This window comes from Megalops cyprinoides, chromosome 17, assembly GCF_013368585.1.
Source record: "Megalops cyprinoides isolate fMegCyp1 chromosome 17, fMegCyp1.pri, whole genome shotgun sequence".
NCBI lineage: Eukaryota > Metazoa > Chordata > Actinopteri > Elopiformes > Megalopidae > Megalops > Megalops cyprinoides.
Window position 1 is genome coordinate 30,539,128 of NC_050599.1, and position 27,896 is coordinate 30,567,023.

The window sequence follows — 27,896 nt, forward strand, 5'->3', positions numbered from 1 at the left end:
ATGGAGATGTAGCCAGTTGCTATTGTAAACGGGGGATCCATCCGTGTTGTATTAAACAACAAAATCTCATTTCTAAGGTTTTACGTCGATTTTTCTAGAACCGATTTTTGAATCAACTTACCTCGGTTATGGCTTGATGCCCGTAGAAATGTCTAAATATTTTGTCTTTTTTGTCTGATGAAGCGAACTTTTGAACAGACCTCGGAGTATTTTTTTAGAACAGAACAAATTTTGGTTCACTAACTGAATGCGGGAGGGCTATTGCTTGCACAGAAATCATATTTCGATAACAGCCCATAGTGATGTCAACGGTGTATCACAAATTTAAATCCACCAATAGCCTACATTTTTCCATCAGATAAATAACGTACTGAGAATGGGGGCGCGCTTTAGCACCTGCTGTTCTGTGGAGACAGTTGAGTGAAATAGTTTATAGTCAAATGCAGTAGACCTATATTCAAGAGAAATCCCGAACAATGATCTTTCATCACATTCTCAGAATACTAAACGGGTATTTTTTCAGATAAATGACTTTTGGCTTCTTTGGGAACACAGGTAAGGTGTTTTTCCCTACGGCCTACTTTTTACACAAATTCTTTCCACCTTTCATTAACACGAATTAGACGTGAAGGTCTTTTACAGTAACATTTCACACAATCCACACTAAGTGCATGGGACAGACAGTGCAAATTGAAATGCTTAACGTACTACGTTGGTCTCTATGCTTCAGTATACCTCAGTGCATGGAGTGTATTTTACAGTTCTTGCGTGCTGCTTAAGTAATGAAATTATATTTGAACGAACAAATGACAGCTACTTGTGTGGTGCAGGATATTGCGCCCTCTGTGTTGCGGTTGTGGAGATGTTATCAAAATGTGCCTTAGTGTATGAATTTGTATTCTTTCCACCCACAGTTACAGTAGATTGGTAAATTCCATATCGGAACTAGCACAGACTACGAACAGAACACTGCCTAACATGAACGGGAAGTCCGCTCACTTGTTTTGAAGTGTAAAATCAACTGTCTTGACAGATGCGGATTTTGAACGACACAGATTACTCTACTGTTGAATGACCGTGCACGTTTCCAACAAAGGGTTTAGATAATAAGTGAACATTATAAAGACTGGCAATAGCAGAGAACACATGTAGCCTACCGTTACTACTTCAGAGACGTTGCAAAACGTGTTTTTATTTTAACGAATCATTCTCTGTAAGCAAACAGTAGTCCATTAATAAACGTACAGCACAGTATTGACAGTCTAAGCAAAAACAGTAGGCTACGACAGTAATTCTGGCATTTTGACAGTAACCTCGCTAACCAAAAACGGTATAACGACAGATGTAACTGTCCATTTCTGTCTCCCTTCTGGACAACATGACAAACGCACATACATAACACTGTGATGTATATCTGTGAGTTTGGAACATCTCTGGCGCAGCGGCCTGATGATTGCGTACATGTAAGAATAACGCATGACAACAGCACTGTGAGACGCATGTGCTGTCTTCAGTTGGAGTGATTAAGCAGAACGAAAAATTTTCAGCTCTAATACTGGTCATGGAGCACGCAGAACATATCACATCTTCATATAACTTATATATATATTAATATATATTAAACATGAACTCTATCAAAAACGTGTTAAAAAGACAAAACAAAAAAGTGGACACTCTTAAAAGGTAACTGAAGTAAAATAAATACGTTAAAACAGTATAAACATTTCCACTTGTTACCAGGGAACTTTAGCCATAATGACAAAGGTGAGGGGGAAACAGTAATTATAATACAAGGTGCTAATAAATCACTGAAAACCTGCATGTAAATAAATATAGTAAATATGCTAGCTAAATAATAGCTAGATAAATATGAATGGGGTGTGTGCTTCCTATGAAATAAATTCCCTGATTGATGCTGTATCAATTAATAAATTAAAGTGTTGTGCAGTGAAACCTATGTTTCTGCTCATAAAGTTCTTGGAAAATAGCAGTCTAGTTTTTTGTCTGTCCTGTTTCTTCTCCAGCTCATCCTGTTGCAGAATGATTACAGTATTGTACAGCAGCAACAGCACATGTATGTGACTATCTATTGTGGCAGCTCTGTTGATCACATGGGGGCAGGGGAACATCTTGCATGTGCCATGGCATCCATTTTAAATGTATTGTTTTTTAATATGCAGCAGTGGAACCAGCTGTTCTGGGTCTGCAGCAGTGTGAGGAGTAATTCTGTTGCATTTCAGCAGTTGGAAATTACCATCAATAATTACTCATTGCCCACCTTTGAGTCACACACTCACGTCATTGATAACGCTGGCTGCAATCTATCAGCTACATCTTCCTTTAATCATTTAGAACACTTTTTCTCAACCCTCTCCTGGAGGGCCCCCTGCCCTGCATGTTTTAGATCTCTCCCTGGTCCAACACAGATGATTCAATTTCACTTGTTATGAACTCCTGAAGCTGCTTAATAACAAACTGATCATTTGAATCAACTGTGTTGGAGCAGGGAGAGATCTAAAACATGCAGGGCAGGGGGCCCTCCAGGAGAGGTTTGAGAAACACTGATTTAGAACCTTGAGCAGAAGTGTCCTATCAGCCATTTTCAGATCAAAAAGCTTCTTGTAATAGGCAGGTTTGTATCTGATGACTGCATGAGTCAGTCAGATGTGAAAGCTTGTGTAATCCAGTGGGCATCTTCTCTTCACACAGTTGTTGAGTTTCATAGGGGAAGTGGCTATTATTACATTATTCGTTTACTTTCCAGGTACATGCAGTTCTCCATCTGTGCACTATAGCTCGTTTGGTAATCTATTTGTAATACTAGATTTGCACTGAACTAACTGGAGTTTAAGAGGCAATGGAAAAAACGAGGAGGAAACTCAAATCTGATAATGCCAAATGGAGACTTAAAGTTCCCCACAACCATTCTTTTCACACACACTCTCCTCCTATGTGGCTTAAGCCATTTTCATCTTATTGAAATGTTAATAGTCCTTAATTTAAAAAAAATTTTTTTTTGAAGCTGAAGGCAGGTCATTTCTACGTGCCTGTACTTCCCAGAATGCAGAAAAAGTCTGGTTGAATCCCCTCTGCCTGTTAGCATCAGGCTAGCAATCCATCAACATGGGTACAAAATTAAACTAGATAGAGAAAAACAGAAATCATCACAAAAAGAAGAGGGATTCTACTGCTCAAGTAAGTTTTAATCAATATTTAGATATTTAAATGATAAAGAATGGTTTAAAATAATGTCAGCAGAGTGATTTGCAGGTGTAATTTGCATAGCGGAAAACAGTAGAGGAGCAATGGTTTAATTCATGTGTTTAGTGTTTCGTGATATTACAGTGAACGTCATATTAACTTCAAGATTTTTAGGGCTGGTTTTACAGACAAGGATTAAGCAGACTAAACCTTTTAAAATTAATTTTAAAAATTAAAAATAATTGAAATTTCCATAGAGACAAACTTCTTAGTCTAGGACTTGGCTTAATCCCTGTGTGTGAAACTGACCCTTAGTGTAATATTTTACTCAAGCTTACATCTGAAGGATCCAGCCAGGTAGATATAACCAGGGTTCGAATTATAGGGGGGATTGGGGGGGTCTGACCCCCCTAATTAAGTCTTGGACCCCCCCCAAAGAGGTAAAAAAAAAAAACAGTTCGGGGGGATCGAAACATTTATATATCCTTCTTCCTGTAATTGTAAATATTACAATATATTTCCCATATTCATGCTTGGAAGAATCGTGTAATACGATTTCAGACACCTCTAAAGTGGACAATACCATTTCTTAACATTGATGTTAGTTGAACGTCTCATCTGCCTGCCTCACTCCCATCATTGCGGTGGCTCGCCTCCTCATTAAAGGCTATGTTCCCATGCGTCGCGCCAATGGAGACACTGTAGGTTAATGTAAGCTAGCTATCTAGCTTGTTTAATACACTTTACTTTCTTACCTTCAGAGTTTCTGAATTAGATTGTGTCAAGTGTCTACGGATGAACGCTAACGTTAGCTAGTTTCTAACTTTTGCCTTAAGTTACAGTTTAGCGAACTAACGTTATCTAGCTAAATCTAATGTTTGCCTTACCTAACGTTAGCTAACTAATGTTAGCTAGCTGATAGCGCGCCCCTTCATCTCCAGTGTTGGCTTGACATTTCATTACCAATATAAAATGTCATATATTATAAAATGTTAGCTAAAACTGGTGCCCAGTCATGAGCAGTGAGACAATGGAGGATTGATTGTTGCAGAAATACTGTATGTTTGGACATCAATATAGAGTTTATTATTTCATTTTAATAGTCTTTTGTGTGGCTGTGGTGGTTTAGTTAGTCTTTTGCCGTTTTTATATCAGCTTTTATAATAGGCACCTCCTTTGTTTTCACACAGGAATTCAGGAGTTTTACCTGGAGATATCTGGCACTTTTTTGGTGCTAAAAAAGAGTAAGTTGAAACTTGTAAGAATTAGGACTTAGAGATAATAATGCAGCCTATATTTTCTGTGGTTGTCATGCAGGCTTAGTACTGAGCAGGATAGTATGGGTGATGGTGAATTGTACATTTATGTGCTGTTGTATTAAGGAAGCAAAGGGAGGTCAGAATGACAGTTGGCAGGCAGGAGGAGGTCAGGAGGACAGTGAGGAGGCAGGACCTAGTAACAAAGAGGTGAGTTAGAAAGGAGACTGCACTTAAGATGTATGCCATCATACCAGATATTTAGGCAAATAGTACTTTCAGAAGTTCAGCAGTTTTACTCTAGAATACTTTGTTGATGACCCCTGACTACAAAACTTGTTGTCTGGTACGTGCCCCATGAGCTGGTGTAATGGATTTAATTTATCATCATCTACAGACTGCAGACATTACATTAAACAAGCAAGATACTGTAAGGATTGTAAGACTTAAGTTCACTGAAGCACGCGCCTGCGCTGTACTGGGTTCCCTTTACGCCCTGGACCCCCCCAATTGTCACTGTATAATTCGTACTCTGGATATAACCTCCCCAACCTACCGATACCAATCTCAGACAAGCACTGAATTAGGCCCTTTATCCACAACTACACAACACTGCGAGTTATCCCCTTTTGAGGGGGTCCAACAGAAATTATTTTTCTTCTTCTTCTTTCCCTTCTCCAGTCTGCAGTCACATGGGGTGAATCCATAGCTACTCCAGTTATTTTCACAGCTCTGGCTTGTTTGCATGAGTGTGAGGCGATCTCATAGCTAGTCCCTTGGTTTTGACAGTTGGCTTTTTCTGCTATGTCTTTAACTCTGAACATGATACAACTATGATACATTTACAGGTTTTTGTCCTCATTGTTTCTGCCCATTAATCTGAGCTACAAATCCCCCATATTATCAGAACAATGAATTGAGCAACAGGCTGTTACTGTTTTTAAAACGATTTATAAATGACAAAATTTAGCCCAATGCATTTTCTTAAATGCTGACAACAATGGGCGGATGCTGATATAGTCTTGATGAGGAGTGATGGGGCAGAAATGGCAGCTAAGCACCTTCGACCTCAGACAACCACCTGATACACACTCTCCAGGCCCCACGCTGGGTAATGCATTTTGCCTGACGTAATAGAGGAGATGCAATAGATCAACTTAATGATTAAGTGTATGTTTGCTCACAGCAGGGAAGAGGGAAGCCGACTCAATAGGTATCACCAAGGGAACTTGACATTGTGCTCTTCTTGTTTGCTGGACTGAGAACATTGCCGTTTGTTTAGTGGAGCACGTTATTAGGCCAAAAATGAGATTGTTCTCAAGTTGGTGAAAAAACATGTTTATGTTTATTTTTCTACAAAACAAACAAATGAAACAAATCAGTTGTATTGAATATATTTTACAAATGATGTGTAATATTTCAAGTTCCCTTTAGGTGAAGAAACTCCATCATAAGGATATTCAATGCAGTTATTCTCTGTGTTGCAAATTCATTTTCCAAAGTAAAGATTAAACCCCATACAGTCCAATTTAAATGATTTATTTTGCCATTTCATGGGATGCATCATTGTTGAATAATTCTCAGACAACTGGATACTTTGGTCAGGATCAAGCTTTATTGCATGATATCAGGGAGAGAAGTGCAGAGTTCTGCAGTTCTCCAACTTAAGCATAGACAAGGTCGAATATATATTTTGTCCTAGAGTTAAAAAAAAAAAAAAAAAAAGAGTAAACTAATCGTGCCAGGATACATATGGTGAGAACATTCTCACAAAAGAAGACAAACTAGATGCCCAATATCAAAAAATTACAGTGCCCCATACATAAGCTATAAATATAGCGCACACGGTGTCATCCTTGACAGCAAAGTTGATTAACTGTTAAGGGGAGTGAGCAGAAGCCACATTAGTCACATATGCCTAAAACAACAGAAGGCTAGCCTATATCAGATTAAAATAATTAATGGGTCTACAGGACTTTCTTCCACAATCACACTTCCAACTCAAAGCAGGATAATTCAGATGGAGGTATTGCACTCATGTCTCTTCCTCATCTTTCTCTGTGTGTTGTGCACTTTGGAGTAGTGGAACGTTGCAAATTGTGTTTTGAATGTTTTAAATGGAACGTTATGAGTCTATAAAGGAGTACAGGGTGGCCGTGGACGCCATCTGAAGGATAAACAAATGTGTGACAAAGGGAGTGATGGCATGATGTATGTGAAAGCAATGAAAAGTACCCAGTCTTATGTGTCAACAGGCTACTCCTGACAGTTTCCTTCTCCACTGTGTCAGTCACTTTGGAATACAGTCACGCAGAATACAATTGTGCTGTTAGTTATGTGTTGTTTGCTGGTGGCATGCAGCCTCATGTCTGACTCCCCTCCGTGCGAAATGCCAAATTCTTTTCTACAGACTTTGCAAAACGCTTTGTTTGCATCTCACAAGGCTGCAGTAATCCATGGGTATTTCCCTCCCCACTCCTCCCGGTACCTGCAGAGACGTTTTTTAGTGGCGTGTTCATCAGGTCCCAGGACACCAGCCTGAGCCTCCATTACAACAGTGAATGAAAATTAGCTTACTATCAATTCGCACCAGTACACAATTAAAAAAAAACTACAAAAGCCATAATTCATGTAGCCTATGGACTGTTGCAGCCAATGTGCAGCCGGTGGGAGCTGGCTGCAGGACAACTCAACCACCATGAACAGTTTTTAATGTTTTATCAGAAAATAACTACTCGAGACTCTGCTCTTGTATAATTTTTGGGACAATTAGGACAGGATTCGGGATTCGGAACAACTGCTTGGATTTCGGGACTGTCCCAAATTTTTCGGGACGTCTGGTCACCCTAGCTGGAAGACCCCCAGACTGTTATCAGATAGTGTTTCTTGGATTAGGTGTTAAACAAAGGGTTGAGCAGGCGGTTGAGACAAAGGGTGGATTTACAGACTTATCTTGGTTGCTCCACAACCTTACAGCGCCAAAGCAGCACTGTTGGAGAGGAGGCACCTGCATTCCTGTGCTCACCTATTCAGGAGCACCTGCAGCCAAAGTGTCAGTCTCAGCTCCCTGTGTGGGGATGTTAATCCAGCAAATCCCCCTAACTCATGGTAATTTGTTTAGTTAGTTATTTGACTGTATAAATTTACACTTTCCCAGACCATGCTCTAATGAAGTGTTTAGGCACAGGAAACATATACAACCTCTATTATTAATATTTAATTTCTTACTATCTAATTTTTTTCACAAAATACAAAAACAGCTCCTGGCTTTGCTCGGGGGAAGGGGGGGGGGGGTTGGTTGGGATTGCACACAGAGTGCCTCAGGCTCTCTGTTAAATTGTCTGTGTTGCCTGTGGACCCGTGGAGCTGGGATATTTGTGTTGAGGGAGGAGCAGATGGGAGGGAAATCAGGTGGGCGGCTGGCATGCTCTTGGCAGCTAGCGTGATGGGGCTATGATGGAGTCTCACAAGAGGTTTAGATACTAAAGAACTGATTCCTGGATTCAGTTGAAGGCACCAAGTCATTTTAAAGTAAAGTCCTGTTTGGTCAAAAACAAAAAGGAATGTGGTACTAGTGGGGCTCCCTTTGTTTCTTTCCTCCTTTTCATTGACATGTTGACATGACAGTTTTTATGATTTGATGTTCCTGCTGTTCAAGTGGATCAAATTGCACAAGACAAAGTGCAAATTTGCTCTTGTGCAGATAGCTAATGTTAACTTACTGTGTAGTAGCTTGGATGGCAGGGTTATTTGTAAATCAATGATTCTATGAAGTACCTTACTTCATACTTACTCCGTACTTTTAAAGCAGAGGACTTATTTAGTATGAATCAAGACGAGAAGTGTTTTTGAGGGTAAAAATATTGTTACACCCTTAATGGGGCTGGGTATGTTAAAATGAAAAAATGAATAAAATGGTGGCTAGACAGCTGACTCCAACGGCATCCTCTCCTTAACTTTTAAATACTGTGTAGAATTTCCTTTCAATGTGTGTTGACAGTGCTCAGTAACCCTACCTTCCTCTTTCGCCTCCTCCCCTAGCTCCCAGTGTATTGAGCTCCGTTAGCGCAAGTCACATCTGTTCGCCGCCGCTCTCCTCACCCCTTGCCTGACGCTGGACCCTGCCCCCCACTATGGAGAGCCTGTGCGAGCTGCAGAACCCTCTCCAGGACAAAAATGCCAAGCGCATGGTCCGAGGAGACTACAGCTACCAGGGTAGCTTCCCCAGCAACCAGTGCCAGGAGAACTTCATCAACTACTTTGTGACAGGTGGGGGGGGGGAGATGAAGGCTCACCAGCTCCTGGATGCCACGTCGCTGCACCTGGCTGTGGAGACCTTCTACCGGCCCAGCCTTATCCTGTGCCAGGACTACAAAGGGGAGAGCTGCGAGACCGCCTTCATGGAGGACAAAGGGCTGGAGGCAGAGCCAGAGCCAAAGGCTCCCAGCACCGAGGACCCCTGCGCCAACCTGCTGGAGGACAGTGAGGTGAAGATCCAGACCGTTTCCTATGATGTAGAAGAGGAGGAGTACCTGGAGTATGAGGTGAGCAGCCGGACCAGGATGAGGTGTGTGGGTTTGGGGGTGGGTGTGTGGGTGTGTGGGTGTGTGGGTATGGGTATGGGTGTGTGTGTGTGTGTGTGTGTGTGTGTGTGTGTGTGTGTGTGTGTGTGTCTGTATGAGTTGGCAGGGGGTTACATTCATGGTGTCGAACTCAGTGCCCGGAAGGATGGCATGCTGGGTATGTTAAAACCAGGGTTTCCGTTATCCGGTAATTACCAGTTTTTGCCTGGTAAAATTTATTAAAAAAAACCATAAATTAAAAAACTTGCTGGTCAAAATGTCCAGTAATAATGCTCATACAAAACATAGCTATAACAAAGGCTATCCCTAAACAGGACATTTGTGTTTTGACAGCGAAACAGCCTACAGTACTTTTTCCCCCAAAAGGGTGCACTCTTTTATTGCACAATACTTGCTACGAGGCCCACAGAGAGGGGCATCTCTCTGCAGAATCGAATTAAGACAGTCCTGTGAAGTCAGAGGAGAGAGTGGCGTAGCTTATGCACACTGCAAGCTGCAAAGACTTAATGGGCTCGTTTGATTTCAAGTCAGCAGCAGAGGACTTTGTTGCAATGAAAAAAAGGAGAAAATAAAATGTTACCTGGTAGCCTATAGGCTACATTTGATGCCATGCAGGCCTAGCCTTTTTTTTAAACAGGCTACAGATGTTACGGGTTATGGATGTTTCATAATAGCCTACATTTTAGTGGCTAATGTTGAGGTTTTGCTCAATCATTACTGTTCGTTTTGCTTAATCGTTACTGCTCATTAAATAGTCAAACTGATTTCAGTTTGTTGTCATTCTTTTGTCAACCTAGGTGTACATTAAATTTGCATTTGTAACATAGACTGTTATTGAAACATGAACGGTAAGTTTCAAATTTGTCCAGTAAAATAAATTCTTTCTGGACACCGGACCGGGAAGAAAAAATCCTAGCAGAAACCCTGGTTAAAACATGGCTTTCACTGATGTAATTACCCAATAATGTGACGATCCCTCCAGGGGAACCTCCAGAGAAACTGACTGTGAGTGCACTAATTTGCCACAGCTATTAGCATTTGTAGAAAATGGTAAAAGTATTAAACTATTCTAGAAGAACACAATATGTGCCATAGGGCCAGAAAATGCTATTCTAGGTTTTATGTGTATTACCCTGCACAAGGAAGACTCATCTCCACTCGTGGGGAAGGGTGGGAGAAGTTAGAAAGAGAGCCATAATTTACATCTGTCCAAATCCAGTGTACTGCTTCCAGCTATCTTTGCTGTGGCTCTCCCTCAGGTCACTGTCCTTTCCAAAGTCTGCAAAGTAAAGACACTTCAGCCATAGCTCCATATTTGTGGGCTTTGTGAAACCACCTGCTCTGCTAATCTAAATGTATCTGCACTGCTCTGCCAACATCAGCGCTAGCCTCAGTTTTCACCTGTAAGTACCTGTCAGCTGCCATGGCTATTATGGATGCTGCAGACAGGCTTAGATAACACTCCTGTTTTCTTGGCAGGCTTGCGTGCCCCTCCCTCAACCCCCCAGTCACATACTGATGTTCCATTCTGCCTGATGGCTCTACACCTTTCAAAGAGCCACAAGAACCAAGAATCCTGACCTGTGCATATGCCATTAGCAGGACACAGACTCTCCTAAATGGCCCGTTTTGTCTCCGAAAGCCCAGGGGCACAGCATCTCTATGTTCACTTACACAGAGAGGCAGGGTGTAGGCTGCACAATGTCTGGGTCACAAGGCCCTTTCAGCAGGGTGATTTAAATGCATGGTCCCCTTCAGTCAGCCGTGGCTATCATCATAATTATCGTAATCATTAGGGGCAATTATGATGTAGGATGTTAATGTGTCTCCTTCATGGCATATTATGACAATGGTAATGGTTATAATGGTGATCATTATCACTGTCTTGGCTCTTCCTCCTTCTTACTGCCAGGCATCAGCAGGATAGCCACGCTGACATTTCATTGGCTCTCCATCTCAGCTGTCAGTGGTCATGTTTCACACCTTTGAAATCATTCAGTCAATTGTTACAATAATCTGACTGATGTCTGGCTGTCTCCAACAGAAAAACATGCTCTGGCCAATGGGAGAGTTTTTTTAGTTCTTTTCAGGGTTCTTTGATTAAGTGGTCCATATATTCACAGAGCTTAATTATCAAGTGATAATGTGGTAATGCTGCAACAAAACCTCACATGACATGTCTCACATGATGACAGGGAGAAGTGATTTCCTTTTGTAGCTGCGCACTGTTGCGTAGTTGAGTGATGTACTCTCGCACTGCAGCAGTAGCTTATAAAGATGTCTGCTTCAAAACAGCTGAAAAATATAGTACCAGTACATTTTCATTCAAAACAACACATTATTGTCTTTAAGCATTCAGTTTTGCTGAACGATGCAAGCATGAATACCTAAACCAAGGCCCAATATGACAGCTGTATTCGTAATTGTTGTGTATGATTTGATAATACACTATCTGTTTTACCCCTTAAACAACACTTCATGTGTTACCTCTCTGGGATTATTGAACTGTGGGATTTAATTCTGTTACAACAGATGGAAGGTTGACTTGGAATGTAATTAAATGCTTTCCTACGCAAGGAGTTCCATTTAATTTAGCTTCAAGTAGTAATTACATATTGTGTACGTCACAGAAAATGTAGCAGTTCCCTAAAACCCCCAAATTAGTAGGAATGAATTCCATCATTTTTAAGGCTCAGATTCAGAAGTGACTTTATCAAAATGTGTTACTCAGAGTTAAGGGATAAAGTCTCCCTGCCCCCACAGGATAACACCCTGGAACCATCCATACACAAACTTGCAAGCACACAACGCACACAATTAGCATAGGTCACAATAGCAGGATGTTTACATTTTGAATTTTGGAATGATATCAGTTAAGTTTCACAATATTTGACACATTTTCAATATTACATCTGAAGATGCAAAATAAAATTTTGCAATAATAAAGGCAAACAATGTTGACAGTATGTCAAACAATGTTGGTGCAGTAAATGGAATTTGCAGAAAACTAATAACGTCCATATTTTAATAACTGTTCAACCAAACAATTTCCCTTGAGCAGAATCTCTAACGTTTTAGAGGCAAGGCTTTGATGCACCTGCTCTTCCCACTCCAGAGTACAGTTCTGTCAGGAACGGGGATCGGGACACAAACGCGGACCACCGGGTAAACGGAACCAAGCGTTTAATAATAATCGTCGGGCAGTTCGTCGTACAGGGGCAGGCAGGGTTCAAAAACACGGGGAAGCAGTCCGGGGGCAGATCCAGGATCGGAAGTCGGGGTAGGCAGAGTCGGTAACCAGGTGGGCAAGGAGTGTCAGACGGGACCAAGACGGCAGGCGAAGGACGAAGTCGGAAGACAGGCAGGATTCGAAGAACAGCAATCAGATCTCAGGTAAACTAGAGCGGGGACGAGACAGGAGAAACTCACTGAAACGAACAAGCAATCAGACAGGGACACGCAGGGGAGATATAGGGCAGGGGTAACGAGGCGATGGGGTGCAGGTGAGCAGACAGGCTGCGGGGCGGGGCTGAAACACAGGGGAAACAAACGAAAACACCGCGACTAAGGGGGCGGAGCCCTGACAGTACCCCTCCCCCCCCTACGGACGCCACCAGGCATCACAGCGGGTTCGCCAGGGTGTCGGCGGTGGAAATCCCGGATCAGGGCCGGGTCCAGGATGTCCCTTGCAGGCACCCAGCTCCTCTCCTCGGGACCGTAACCCTCCCAGTCCACCAGATATTGCAGACCGTGCCCCCGACGCCGAACCCTAAGCAGGCGGCGCACGGTGTGAGCCACCGCTCCGTCGATCAGGCGGGGCGGCGGAGGAGCTCGGGGAGCAGGGCAGAGAGGACTGCGGACAACGGGCTTAATCTTGGAGACGTGGAAGGTGGGGTGGACACGGCGAAGAGAGAGCGGGAGTTTCAGCCGGACCGCCGTGGGGCTGATCACTTTGGCGATGGGAAAAGGGCCGATGAAGCGGGGAGCCAGCTTGCGGGAGTCCACCTTGAGGGGAAGGTCCCGGGTGGAGAGCCCCACCTCCTCCTCCTGGGCCGGGAATAGGGGAGGTTGATAGCCCACACAGCACTGGAAGGGCGACAGCCCCGTGGAAGCAGAGGGAAGGGAGTTGACGGCGTATTCGACCCAGGGGAGGTGCTGGCTCCACGCCAACGGCTCCCGAGATGTCAGGCACCGTAGCACCGTTTCCAGCTGCTGATTGGCCCACTCGGTCTGGCCGTTGGACTGGGGGTGAAAACCAGAGGACAGACTGACGGTGGCCCCCAGTAATTTGCAAAACGCCCTCCAAAAGTTAGACGTGAACTGGGGCCCTCGGTCGGACACCACATCGGAGGGTTAGCCCGTGCAGTCGGAATACCTGGCTAATGAGCAGCCGAGCGGTCTCCCTGGCGGAGGGCAGTTTGGGTAAGGGGATGAAGTGCACGGCTTTTGAAAACCGATCCACGATGGTGAGGATGGCGGTGTTACCGTCAGATGGTGGCAGGCCAGTAACGAAGTCCAGGGCGATATGGGACCAGGGTCGTCTGGGGACAGGCAGGGGTTGTAGCAGACCGGCGGGGGGTCGGGTGGAGGTCTTGCTCTGGGCGCAGACCGAGCAGGCGGCGGTGAAGTTCCGGATATCCTCCGTCATAGTGGGCCACCAAAACCACTGGCTAATGAACGCCGCTGTGAGCCGGGCTCCAGGGTGGCCAGCGAGCCTGGATGAATGCCCCCACTGCAGGACCTGAGAACGGACAGGCTGGGGAACAAAGAGGCGGTTAGGGGGACAAAAGCTGGGACCCGGTTCGTTCTGGAGGGCGGTGCGGACGGCGGCTTCGACATCCCACAGCGCCGCTGCGACAACGCATCGGGCTGGCAGGACTGTGCTGGGTTCCTGGGAGTCCTCGGCCGGGGCGTGCTGGCGTGAGAGGGCGTCGGGTTTACCATTCTTAGAGCCTGGTCGGTATGACAGGGTGAAGTCAAAGCGGGAGAAAAAAAGAGACCAGCGGGCTTGTCGGGGGTTGAGGCGTTTAGCTGATCGGACGTACTCGAGATTTTTGTGATCAGTCCACACCAAGAACGGAGCACTCGCCCCCTCCAGCCAGTGCCTCCACTCCTCGAGCGCCAGTTTGATGGCCAGTAGTTCCCGGTCGCCGATGTCGTAGTTACGCTCGGTGGGCGTAAGGCGGTGAGAGAAATAGGCGCAGGGGTGGAGCTTGTTGTCGGCGGACGAGCGCTGGGACAGGACCGCCCCCACTCCCACATCCGAAGCATCCAACTCCACCACGTACTGACGAGCGGGATCGGGCTGGGTATGGACAGGCGCCGAGGTGAACCGAGCCTTCAGGTCGCGGAAAGCCTCCTCGGCAGCCGAAGCCCAGGTGAACGCTTTGTTGACCGATGTCAGGGCGGTGAGGGGAGCCGCTACTGTGCCGTAGTTGCGTATGAAGCGACGGTAGAAATTGGCGAATCCCAGGAATCGCTGCAGCTCCCTGCGGGAGGTGGGGCGCGGCCACTCCTCGACTGCGCGGACCTTCTGCCGGTCCATGCGGATACTACCTGCCGTGATCACGAAGCCCAGGAAGGATGTAGTGCGCTGATGGAAGGCACACTTCTCTGCTTTCACGTACAGGTGGTTTTCGAGCAGGCGCTGCAGGACGCGGCGGACGTGCTGTACATGCTCAGACAGGGAGCAAGAGAAGATCACGATGTCGTCGAGGTACACGAACACGAACTGGTTGAGCATATCTCGGAGGACGTCGTTCACCAGGGACTGGAATACGGCCGGGGAATTCGTCAGACCGAACGGCATGACCAGATATTCATAGTGCCCCGAGGGGGTGTTGAACGCCGTCTTCCACTCGTCCCCCTCGCGGATCCTGACCAGGTGGTAGGCATTACGGAGATCGAGTCGCGTGAAGACGGTAGCGCCCTGTAGCGACTCGAAGGCGGATGACAGAAGAGGCAGGGGGTAGCGGTTCTTGATGGTGATGGCGTTGATGCCCCGGTAATCAATGCAGGGACGGAGGGAGCCGTCCTTCTTCCCTACGAAGAAGAATCCGGCCCCCGCAGGAGAGGAGGAGGGGCGAATGAGACCGGCCGCGAGAGACTCCCGGATGTATTTATTCATGGCCTCGGTCTCCGGTGGCGATAAAGAAAACAGTCGCCCCCGAGGGGGGGACGAGCCGGGCAGCAGGTCGATGGCGCAATCATACGGGCGGTGAGGAGGCAACGAGGTGGCGCGGGACTTGCTGAACACCAGTTTCAGGTCCATGTATTCGGGCGGCAGTGCCGACAGGTCCGGGAAGTCCTCAGGAGCGGAAGCGATCGGTGACACAGGGGTAACGGCATCCCGAAGGCAGTGGGAGTGGCAAAAGGGGCTCCAGCCCAGGATTCGGTTGCCCTCCCAGTCGATGTGGGGGTTGTGCCGAGCTAACCAGGGGTGACCCAAGACCACGGCGGCCTGCGGGGAACGGATGACGTTGAGGACGATCTCCTCGCGGTGGTTGCCCGAAACGAGGAAGTTCACCGGGGGAGTGGCGTGGGTCACGCGAACCAGGGGGGCCCCGGTGATCGCGTGGGCTTCCAACGGCGAGTGCAGGGGGACGCGGGGCAGGCGCAGCCGGGCTGCCAGGTCGGCGTCGATAAAGCTGCCATCTGCCCCGGAGTCAATCAGGACGGAGACGGCGTGGCTCTGACCTCCGACGAGCAGGGTGGCAGAGAACAGGGGACGGGTCTGGGGAAAGTGACGCAGTGGGGTTACACTCACCTGTAATCCCCCCGCTGCGGGTGACCGCTGGCCCTTGGCCGGGCAGTTCGCCACAAAGTGGAGTAGCTGGAGAGGGGATTTGGGAAAGCTTCTATCTACTTTTAACATTGAGAGTGTGTGTGTGTGTGGTGTGTGACAGAGAGAGAGACATAGAAAGAGAAATGCAGAGCCTGGATTTATGGCTGCTTTAAGTTGAGGATAATGGCACAGCTTTGAAGTCCTGTAGTCTGTCATTAGAAATGGGTCAATGATACAGCTGACAGAGAATAAAAAGATATCATCACATGGCATAAGACAAAACAGATGAATGAAATCATCTCAAGAATCATCATGGCCATTTAATCAGAGAATTTGTATTAGAAATGAACACAGTACAAAAGCAGCTATATAAATTGCCCAACACTGTGCTGGACTGGGATAGAGGCTGAGATAACACTGTGATATCAGTAAGATACAAAACTAGCTCTGTGCTGTTGGTCTGTAACTGTTTGATACCAGGAACTAAGGCTGGTAATGCAGTTGGGTAACGCAGGGTGTCACATCAAGATATTCTTTGTTCTTTGATTTATTTGTTCAATTAAGAGGCTTAAGTTGTCTCATTAGAACCTGTATGCCACAACCAGGTTATGTTACTACAGATTCCTGCCTCTATAGAGGTTTCTTGTCTGTCTCAGCAAGGTTGTCCAATCTTACACCCAACTTTCATAACTGACAAATTCCCAATGGAGGAGAGCAGAGGCATGTTTCACCATGACTGGCACACTACACAAAGTTCATCGGGATGTGAGATGCCAGCAGTAGATGTCATTTTTCACTGAAATGCGTAACGGCATTGTAAATGCCTTCTTGCGTTCTGGGTGTTTTTGGATACATTCACACAGATTAGAGAGAGGGACCTCTGGCAGACCTCTCTGTGGTCATCAATCAGCCCCGCTGGTAAACATCTCCAAATCTAGGGTGTGTGTTTGATTTCCTGTTTTGTTGCCAGTCTGGCAACAGTCCTCCAGGATCAGTCTTTTCGAATCTTCCACAGTCCATGGCCTTCTTTGATCTGAAGAGCAGCAGGCAGAGCTGATGAAGTGCCCCCCTGACAAGCTGTTTACATAATTGATCATGCATGCTGAAGTCTGAAATCTGAAAAGTTAAGAAAATTTCATTTACTCCCCAAAAATCATCTGCTCTTAGACCGCACCCATCCTTTTAATTTCAAATTCACAAGCTGGACCCACCTCCTGAAAAGGTTTTTCAAGGGCTAAACACTATGGATAATGCATCATGTGAGCCCTGATAGGTCAGGACATCCAGCATGCAGCACACAGAAGCAAAAGAGTAAGATGAGGTATGATGGGAGAGACAGGGTAAGATATAAAAGGCAGGGTTTAGCGAGGTGGAGGTGTGTGGGGGGGGTATAGGTGACTTGGCGCCGTCATACTGGGATGGTAGCATAAGCTACATTGTCCTCTCCCTCATTTGCCCTGTCAGCTTGCAAGGACAAAGCTATTAGTTAATCCAGCACTATCTGTCACCCAGAGGCATGTTGACAGGGTACAGAGCTACACATTGGGAACCCCAGAAACAAGCACAAGAGGATAGTGAATGAATTTTGTAGCCTGTGGATGGGTGGAAGTCAGAAAGTAAGTGGAAGACTGGCCAGTCTGTGGTTGGAGCATGCTTCTCACTGTGACTATGTTAACATCCCAGACCTCATGGAACCTGAGGAGAAAAAAGCTTGGCAGGGTCTGTTTTTGGGGTGCCAATGAAGGGTAGTGGAATGGTTACCAATTTAAATTCCAGTTTTAGCTCTGATGCTGTACCCTTGGGCAAGGTGCTTATCCTGAAAAAAGAAAAAAGTCTCAACTGTAAAAATGGATGAATGGCGAAATGCAATATCAGTCTTTTCAAATTGAACCCAGAATTTCAGTCTTTATCAGAGGTAGGGACTGGAGCTGAGCTTCATGCCTTTGAGGGAGATCCACAATATATAGCTGGGGTGACTACCCACTGGAATTAAAGGTACAGAATGGAAACCAGTACCATGAAATCTAGAAAATGTAAATATCCAATTCATGTAATGCAAAGAAAATGACATTATAAGTGGAGTAGCTGTATGCTTACTAGCATGGTGGACAGCTCTTGTCATCAGTTGTACAAACAAGATGAGGGCAGGCATTCATATAAGGTAAAATGTAATAAGAAACTTGTATAAATGAATCAGCATCATCTATTACCCTGACCTTTGAGCTTTTCATTTGAGAATAACTTTCTGGAGATCGGTGAGGTGAACAATTTTGTGAATGAAGCTTAACTGAAACCCATGCAGAATTGGCCAGGTTAGATGCCAGAAACAAACAAAATAATATTTGGGCCTATTTGACCTGGCAAATAAATGGGATCCTAGGGACCAATAAGGACAGTGCATGTGGTCTCATCAGTTTTAGCTGGAATGGAGCTATATTCAGGCTCATCTAAGCATTGAGCACCTGCAGAAATGTGTGTAGTAAACACTATATTTGATATACCAAAAGGGGCTGGAATTACATTATCGACATTTATCATTATCTGAATTACGTCACAGTAAGAAAAATGGTATGGCATACTTTTTGCTTTAGTTGAGTTCAGTTGTCAAACATGTCAATGTTGAAATGTTTTTCCCATTTCCTAAAACTAGAAAGAGATCCATTCAGAATGCTGTTTGCTCCTCTGGCTGCATGACTGAGAGAGTGGAACACCACTCACTCCCCATGTTTAAGGAAAGCAATGTATCCAGTTAGACACAAGCTTCTGGGTTTCACAGATAAATGCTTAATTGCAGGACTTTCCTTGTTTTGCAGACACAATGGCTAATGCCGGTCTCATCCTCCCACATATTTCCAAGGGCTCTGGAGGCCTGTCATATCATTATGACAATTCATTCTAGCAAATTAATGCAGCAGACACAATCCAGTTGTTCAGGGAAGTGTTTACGAGGAGCAAAAGAAAAGGCTTGTTTGATGTGTTTGTTAATTCAGTGAAACAATGGCATGGTCTTTCTAATGTTAACCCTGAGCAGTCAGTGCACCCATATACCCTGGGTAGGGCCTGATGTGTTCTTGCTTGTGTGCCCCCAGAGTGACTACTCCAGCGACAGTGAGAGTGAGGACAACTTCCTGATGAGTCCCCCTCGGGACCACCTGGGCCTGGCCATCTTCTCCATGCTCTGCTGCTTCTGGCCTCTGGGCATTGCTGCCTTCTACTTCTCTCACGGGGTAAGGAGGACATTCCTTAACTCGATGCACTCTGCTCGTTTTAACAAAAAAGCACTGTTTCATAGATTTGCAGTCATTTTCGCAGGTCTTATGATTTATGCAGCCCAGAAAATTGTATGTGTTCTTGTTAAAGCGTAGTGCTCAGCATTGAGGCCCACCCACCCAAATAGGTCTGTTTGTGATTGGAGCTGATTGCTCCCGCCCATTCATGCCCTCATTAACAGCTTGACATTGACATGGAATAGAAATGAACTGGTAACAGAAAACATTCATTTAAAAGAAAAAGAAATTCATTTAAAACTGGTGTAAAACAAGCAAAGTGTGGCAAATCGCTTCATGAACTGTCTCTATACTGCCTAACTTTCCAGACCTTTCAACACCCAGATATGAAATGTCTGCTGATCAAAGTCTTTGTTGTAGATATCCTGCATAGTTGCAGTCCAGTTGCATCATTACCAATAAACATGTTTTCAGCATGAGGTACATGGACAACAGACTCCACTTCTCCCAAGAGCACAGCTCCACCATCTCAAACACCATTGTTCACCACACTGCCGTAATTCCACACTGTGGTGTAAATCAGTGCTGACCCCAGGTCCACCTGTAAATATATGTGATTTCTGCCTGAGGTGCTGTCAAATGCCCCCCAGTCCCTCAAACCCAGACATAATGCATCTCATATTTCACATCTTGATATTTTGACCGACAGCTGGGACGAGTTCACCACCACTATTTTACTCCCTGACATCTGAGAGCTTCTTTCATCAACGTGCTCACTAGGTCTGCATGATATGAGGAAAATCTGCGATGTGTGATAACATTGTTCAATATTGTGATGACGATATGACTTGCAATAAATAAACAAATATCGAAGTGTGCATATTAGCTATACAGTTCCTATGTCTTTCTGCTTTAATAGGTACACTGCTAACATAGACCCCAAACACTGAATAGCATATGCCCACTGAATAAAGAAATGAAATAAATTATTTCGAACATGCTTTTATTGAACAAATTGCACATGAATACCCAACCTGAAACTGAGGGGGCAGTTTCACCCGTAACTAGGTTCAGGCTAATTTGCTGTCACAGTGGGGTGTCAGTCAGGACACAGGAGTCAGGTTCCGGGTTCAGTTGTTTATTGGGGATTTTGGATGGGTGGATGTGAGGGTTTGTGTTGTATGTGTGTGTGGTTTCCTGCAAGGAGTAAGCAGGGAGAATGAATCAGCACATTGCACCAGTATAACAGGCATGGGACATACAGGCTTTGACTGCATGATTGGCTATGGAAACATTTATACGTCAAGGACACACTATCTTAATTAACATGCACACCCCTCTCTCTCTACAGGCAATTGTATTACAACCAGTTGAACTTAGGCATACTACTTACTTTGGCACAGACGCACACAACAACAGCACAATGCTTGGTCCCCAAAGGCTTGGTCTCCCCAGTTCTTCACCTCCCAGATATTGTTGCGGTACTGAGGTAGGGGAGGTCACTACCACCTTTATATTGTCCCGTATCCCTGGCCCTATTGAGGCCCTGATTGGTGGCCAAAGGATACGGGCAGGTCCGAGGGCAAATGGTGACCTGGGGGCCGTCCTTGGGGGTGCGCCTGTGCCTCGAGTTACCTGTGGGGGTCCTGCTGATAAGGGGAGCAGCAGGACCAGTTTGGCCAGGTTTCAACTGGGTTGTAAACAAGTGCCTGTGAGAGATGGTGTTAGCGCCGGTGATCGGGACACAAACGCGGACCGCAGGATGTCCCGGTTTCAGGCGATTAACGAAAGGGATGGGGTAACGAGATGAAGGGAAGCAGGTGAGCAGGCAGGCAGGTGCAGGCAATGAGGAAATCAGGTGGGCGGGGACCAGGCAGGGAGCGGGGTGGAGAGGGAACACAAGGAAAACAAAAGCACAAGGACAGGGAAAACAAAAACACCGCGGCTTAAGGGGGCGGAGCCCTGACAGTACCCCCCCCCACGGACGCCTCCAGGCGTCACAGCGGGTTCGCCAGGGTGCCAGCGGTGGAAGTCCCGGATCAGGGCAGGATCCAAGATGTCCCTGGCAGGAACCCAGCTCCTCTCCTCGGGACCGTAACCCTCCCAGTCCACCAGGTATTGTAGACCGCGCCCCCAACGCCGAACTTTCAGCAGGCGGCGCACGGTGTGAGCTTCCACTCCGTCGATCAGGCGGGGCGGCGGAGGAGCCGGGGAGCTGGGCAGAGAGGGCTGCGGACGACGGGCTTGATCTTGGAGACATGGAAGGTGGGGTGAACACGGCGAAGAGAGAGCGGGAGCTTCAGCCGGACTGCCGTGGGACTGATCACTTTAGCGATGGGAAAAGGGCCGATGAAGCGGGGAGCCAGCTTGCGGGAGTCCACCTTGAGGGGAAGGTCCCAGGTGGAGAGCCTCACTCACTGACCCTGGCGATAGCGGGGTGCCTTGGAGCGGTGGCGGTCAGCAAACCGCTTAGCCCGAGCCGAGGAGCGGAGCAGTGTGGTACGCGCGCGTCTCCAGGTGCGACGGCAGCGCTGCACAAATGCCGTTGCCGAGGGGACCCCCACCTCCTCCTCCTGGGCCGGGAATAGGGGAGGTTGGTAGCCCACACAGCACTGGAAGGGCGACAGCCCCGTGGAAGCAGAGGGAAGGGAGTTGACGGCGTATTCAACCCAGGGGAGGTGCTGGCTCCACGCCGACGGCTCCCGAGATGTCAGGCATCGTAGCACCGTCTCCAGCTGTTGGTTGGCCCACTCGGTCTGGCCGTTGGACTGGGGGTGAAAACCGGAGGACAGACTGACGGTGGCCCCCAGTAACCTGCAAAAAGCCCTCCAAAAGTTAGAAGTGAATTGGGGCCCTCGGTCGGACACCACATCGGAGGGTAGACCGTGCAGCCGGAACACCTGGCTAATGAGCAGCTGAGCGGTCTCCCTGGCGGAGGGCAGTTTGGGTAAGGGGATGAAGTGCACGGCTTTGGAAAACCGGTCCACGATGGTGAGGATGGCGGTGTTGCCGTCGGATGGGGGCAGGCCAGTAACGAAGTCCAGGGCGATGTGGGACCAGGGCCGTCTGGGAACAGGCAGGGGTTGCAGCAGACCGGCGGGAGGTCGGGTGGAGGTCTTGTTCTGGGCGCAGACCAAGCAGGCGGCGGTGAAGTCGGGTTTACCGTTCTTAGAGCCCGGAAGGTATGACAGGGTGAAATCAAAACGGGAGAAAAACAGGGACCAGCGGGCTTGTTGGGGATTTAAGCGCTTAGCCAATCTGACGTACTCGAGGTTCTTGTGGTCTGTCCATACCAAGAATGGAGCACTCGCCCCCTCCAGCCAGTGCCTCCACTCCTCGAGCGCCAGTTTGATGGCTAGTAGCTCCCGTTCGCCGATGTCGTAGTTACGCTCGGTGGGAGTAAGGCGGTGGGAGAAGTAGGCGCAGGGGTGGAGCTTGTTGTCGGCGGACAAGCGCTGGGACAGGACAGCCCCCACTCCCACGTCTGAAGCGTCCACCTCCACCACGTACTGACGAGTGGGGTCGGGCTGGGTCAGGACAGGCGCCGAGGTGAACCGAGCCTTCAGGTCGAGGAACGCCTCCTCGGCAGCCGGAGACCAGGTGAACAGGTGTTGATCGATGTCAGGGCGGTGAGGGGAGCCGCTACCGTGCCGTAGTTACGTATGAAGCGACGGTAGAAATTGGCGAATCCCAGGAATCGCTGCAGCTCCCTGTGGGAGGTGGGGCGCGGCCACTCCTCGACTGCGCGGACCTTCTGCCGGTCCATACGGATACTACCTGCTGTGATGACGAAGCCCAGGAAGGATGTAGTGCTCTGATGGAAGGCACACTTCTCCGCTTTCACGTACAGGTGGTTCTCGAGCAGACGCTGTAGGACGTGGCGGACATGCTGTACGTGCTCAGGCATGGAGCGAGAAAAGATCAGGATGTCGTTCAAGTAAACGAACACGAACTGATTGAGCATGTCTCAGAGGATGTCGTTCACCAGGGACTGGAAAACAGCCGGGGAATTCGTCAGACAGAATGGCATGACCAGATATTCGTAATGACCTGACGGGGTGTTGAACGCAGTCTTCCACTCGTCCCCCTCTCGGATTCTGACCAGGTGGTAGGCATTGCGGAGATCGAGTCTCATGAAGATGGTGGCGCCCTGTAGTGACTCAAAGGTAGACGACAGAAGAGGCAGGGGGTAGCGGTTCTTTATGGTGATGGCGTTGAGGCCCCGGTAATCTATGCAGGGACGGAGGGAGCCGTCCTTCTTCCCCACGAAGAAGAATCCGGCTCCTGCAGGCGAGGAGGAGGGGCGAATGAGGCCGGCCGCGAGAGACTCCCGGATGTATTTGTTCATGGCCTCGGTCTCCGGTGGCGATAAGGAAAACAGGCGCCCCTGAGGGGGGGACGAGCCGGGCAGCAGATCGATGGCGCAATCATAAGGGCGGTGAGGAGGCAACGAGGTGGCGCGGGACTTGCTGAAAACCAGCTTCAGGTCCATGTATTCCGGCGGCAGTGCCGACAGGTCCGGGAAGTCCTCAGGAGCGGAAGCAACCGGCGATACAGGGGTAACGGCATCCCAAAGGCAGTGGGAGTGGCAAAAGGGGCTCCAGCCCAGGATTCGGTTACCCTCCCAATCAATGTGGGGGTTGTGCCGAGCTAACCAGGGGTGACCCAAGACCACGGTGGCTTGCGGGGAACTCATGACGTTGAGGACGATCTCCTCGCGGTGGTTGCCCGAGACGAGGAAGTTCACCAGGGCAGTAGTGTGGGTCACGCGGACCAGAGGGGCCCCGGTGATCGTGTGGGCTTCCAACGGCGAGTGCAGTGGGATGCGGGGCAGGCGTAGCCGGGCTGCCAGGTCGGCGTCGATAAAACTGCCATCTGCCCCGGAGTCAATCAGGACGGAGACAGCGTGGCTCTGACCTCCGACAAACAGGGTGGCTGAAAACAGAGGACGGGTTTGAGGAGAATGGCGTAAAGGGGTGACGCTCACTTGTAATCCCCTTGCTACGGGTGAGCGTTGGCCCTTAGCCGGGCAGGTCGCCACGAAATGGCCAGGTTGTCCGCAGTACAGGCAGGACTGGGTGCTGATCCTCCGCTGACGCTCCGCGGGGGACAGGCGGGCGCGGTTGATCTGCATCGGCTCTGGAGCACCCGGGAGTGGCGGTGCAGGGCTCCTGGCCGCCGTCACGAGGGGCTGATGACGGACAGGGCTGGGCAGGCTGCTAGATGCTCTCTCCCGGCGTCGCTGCGACAGGCGCTGATCTACGCGGATGGCCAGGTCCACCAAAGTATCGAAGCTGGCAGGCAGCTCCCGAGCTTTGATGGGCTCCGCAAGACCGTGGAGAAAGGTGTCGTACTGTCCCTCCGCGTTCCACCCGCTGGTGGCGGCCAGGGTGCGAAAATCAATGGCGTAATCCAACACTGACCGGCCCCCCTGGCGGATCAGCAGCATCTGCCTCGCGGCCCTGCTGGGAGCGGTCGAACACCCTCCTCATCTCCTCAGCAAAGGCTGTGTAGGACTGACAGAAGGCGTCCCAGACTGCGGTACCCCACTCCCTAGCGCGGCCTGTCAGCAGGGTGATGACGTAGGCGATCCTCGCCCGGTCTGTGGGGAACGTGGAGGGTTGCAGTTCGAACACCAGGGGACACTGAGAGAGAAACGAGCGGCAGGTACCAGGATCCCCCGCATATGACTCGGGGGGTGGCAGCCGGGGCTCCCGACTGGGAGACGAGGGCGGGACCGGCGGAGAGGCAGCAGCGGGCGGAAAAGGGCGATTTTCCTGACTCAGCTGCAACTGCTGCAACTGAGCAGTGATCCCGACGAGGCTGGTGGCGAAGCCGTTGAGGGACCGGCTGATGGAGTCCAACTGGCTCCGGTGCCCCCCCAACAGAGCACCTTGAAGCTCCAGGGCTGCCCTCAGCTGTGGGAGGTCCGCTGTGTCCATGCTGGCTAGTTCGTTCTGTTAGCGCCGGTGATCGGGACACAAACGTGGACCGCAGGATGTCCCGGTTCCAGGCGATTAACGAAAGGGACAGGCAGTTCGTAAATCCAGAGACAGGCAGGGTTCGAGACACAGAGAAGCAATCCGGGGGCAATTCCAAAATCGGGAGTCAGGGAGAACAGGGTCAGGAATCAGGCAGGTGAGAGGCAGCGATCAGATCCAAAACGGCAGGCAGGAATCGTGGTCAGGAAACAGGCAGGATCGACAATGTAGCAACAACTCTCGAGAAATAAAGCACGGGGACGAGACAGGTGAAACACACTGAAACGAACTAGCAACAAGACAGAGACACGCAGGGAAGATATAGGGCTGGGGTAACGAGATGAAGGGAAGCAGGTGAGCAGGCAGGCAGGTGCAGGCAATGAGGAAATCAGGTGGGCGGGGACCAGGCGGGGAGCAGGGCAGAGAGGGAACACAAGGAAAACAAAAGCACAAGGACAGGGAAAACAAAAACACCGCGGCTTAAGGGGGCGGAGCCCTGACAGATGGAGGTGGTGCGCAAACAAAGACAAAGACAGAAACAGAAACATGCGGCCCTTTTCTACACAACCAATTAAACAGAACATTAATTTAAATAAGACATTATAACTATAAGAAATGAAAGTTTAATTTTCCCTGCTCCCTTTAAAACATTTTCTTCTAAACCAGAGGCGCCCAAAATCTTTTCTATGAAGGGCTAAAAATTAATCTGGATGGAGGGGCGCAGGCCAAAAATAAATGTTGATGTTATGTGAAATTACATTACATTAAAATGTATTATATTTTATAGAAAATTAACATTCTAAATCTAAAATAAAATTTCAAAATAATAAAAATACTGCTCTTTAATCTGCTTAACGGTAATTTTATTAATTTGTAGAGATGATTGTCAGAAACATCCATATGCTTCTTTTTGGGAGTATAAACATATTTAAAAGGAAAGACACCTTTCTGACAGAAAGTGCATGCAACTCAAGGTGCTTTAGAAAATTAAGTTGAAAACAGCTGTATTGTCCACCTTTATAATCGAGTGGAAATTTGACTTCACCTTGAAAAATGACAAAAATTATAAAGTTGAACATCATAGTGACAACACTAAATAACAAATCAATATTGGATATTACGTTTACATTGAGCAACGTTTAAGTTACGCGTCATCACAAAATGCCCCCCTATGGTACCTAATGAGCCACAGTGTCAAAACGTATTAATGAAAATTAGTTTCTAATTCACAGGGTCACTCGGAACGATTTGGTAATTTCGTTTTATAGTAACGTTAGCTTACTAATAACACCAACAACAATTATTGGTCGGAAATACAACAGAATCCGCTGACCCGGGCTGCCAGGTTTTGCATGTAAAGCATGTATAAAGCAAAATAAAGCGTGTATTTTAGCCATCAATTTCAACACTTGTTCCTGCGCAGAAATAGCCACGGTTTGTTTCCACGGTTAGCAGTTTATTGTAAGTAAACACTTGGCAGAGTGGTGTTTTAGTACTTTTTCCAAAGCGAACCTTGTCAGGAATCGGTTTTGATAGCGTGTAACACGATTTCAGCTTTTTATGTGACGTCACTTGAAATCAGACTGGCAACCCTGTCGAAAAGGCTGACTGTAGTTTATCACAAATACACGCTTCTTTAGTGCATTTTATTTCCTATTCAACCAGCGCTCGCTATGCCCCTGCCCTTTCCGCTCATTGGTGCAACATCAATTTTAAGGGGCGCGTCATCTTACCCGGAAGAACGTGGCGGTTTATTCCTGTAGAGTTTAGGATGATGGACAGGTTCATGTTGATTATGTTTTTATAGGTAAAAGGTATAATAATTTGCTCAATATTTTAATATACTAAAAACACTCCAGAAGCTGCAAGGTGCACAATGATTTGTTGAAGGCTGTTAGCAATTGAGAGTAAATGATATGAATTTGTATTTTCATCAATTTCTGAGTGAAAGCTATTTACATGCGATATGTTGAAGGTTCAGCCATGTCTTTGAAAGCTGAAGTGTTACATAAACAGCATGTACTTTCCTGCCTCTGAAAAGAAGTCTATGTTTGTCATCTAGCAAACGCAACGCGGTGCCGCCGCCCCATTAGTTGTGGAAAAGCTCGGCTCAATGTGTTATTCATGCACCTGCTTCCTCTGGGATTGGCTACAACCCACAGCTTAATTATCCCAGCAAACTGAAGCAGTGGCTTAATTGAATAGTTAAACTGCATGTTGTGGCGTTGCTGCTGTGTCCTGGCGAAAGCCAGTTGGAGCCATTTAACCCCCGGGGCAGCATGTACCACTCATGACAAACAGTAGCAGCCCACCGTCCCATTCGAACGCCATTCTCCAGGGACCTTGACGTGCTTTACTGCTCAAACAAAAGGTGAAGCACATTCAGAAATGGGCGCCGATGACTCTACGTTCACGGGGTGGGGAGTACATCTTGCTTGTGTTTACTGCATTCACACAGTTGCCTTGAAAGTGAGATTTTCTCATTATCTGATATTATCCCCATACCTTTTTTGTGAACTCTGTTCTCTTAAGTTCAAAAGCGTAGGACTCATTAAATGAGCCCCCCATTTGCTCACTGAAATTGCACCCTGGGCTTTTACATAATTGGGGCAGATACAGTTTCTGCAGTTGTAGTTTCAGAGTTGAAGGATGAATGCTGTTTAATGTTTTTTTAATGTCTCTCCCCCTGTGTCTCTGTGTTTCAGACCAGTAAGGCCATCACTAAAGGAGACTTCCCCCTGGCCAGCACCACCTCCCGACAAGCTCTGTTCCTGGCAGCACTCTCTATCGCCATTGGGACGGGTGTCTACGTGGGCGTGGTGGTAGCGCTCATTGCCTACCTGTCCAAGCCAGGACACGTATAG

At 47.7% G+C, this 27,896-nt stretch overlaps 1 protein-coding gene across 1 annotated transcript; it reads left to right on the forward strand.

Annotated features, from left to right (window-relative positions):
• Window positions 1-403: 403 nt before the first annotated feature.
• LOC118792742 (synapse differentiation-inducing gene protein 1-like) lies at window positions 404-27,896 on the forward strand. The gene is made up of 4 exons (XM_036550654.1): window positions 404-555; window positions 8,499-9,001; window positions 18,914-19,051; window positions 27,738-27,896. Exons 2-4 carry the CDS (start codon window positions 8,591-8,593, stop codon window positions 27,894-27,896), a joined length of 708 nt encoding a protein of 235 aa, XP_036406547.1. The 5' UTR covers window positions 404-555; window positions 8,499-8,590.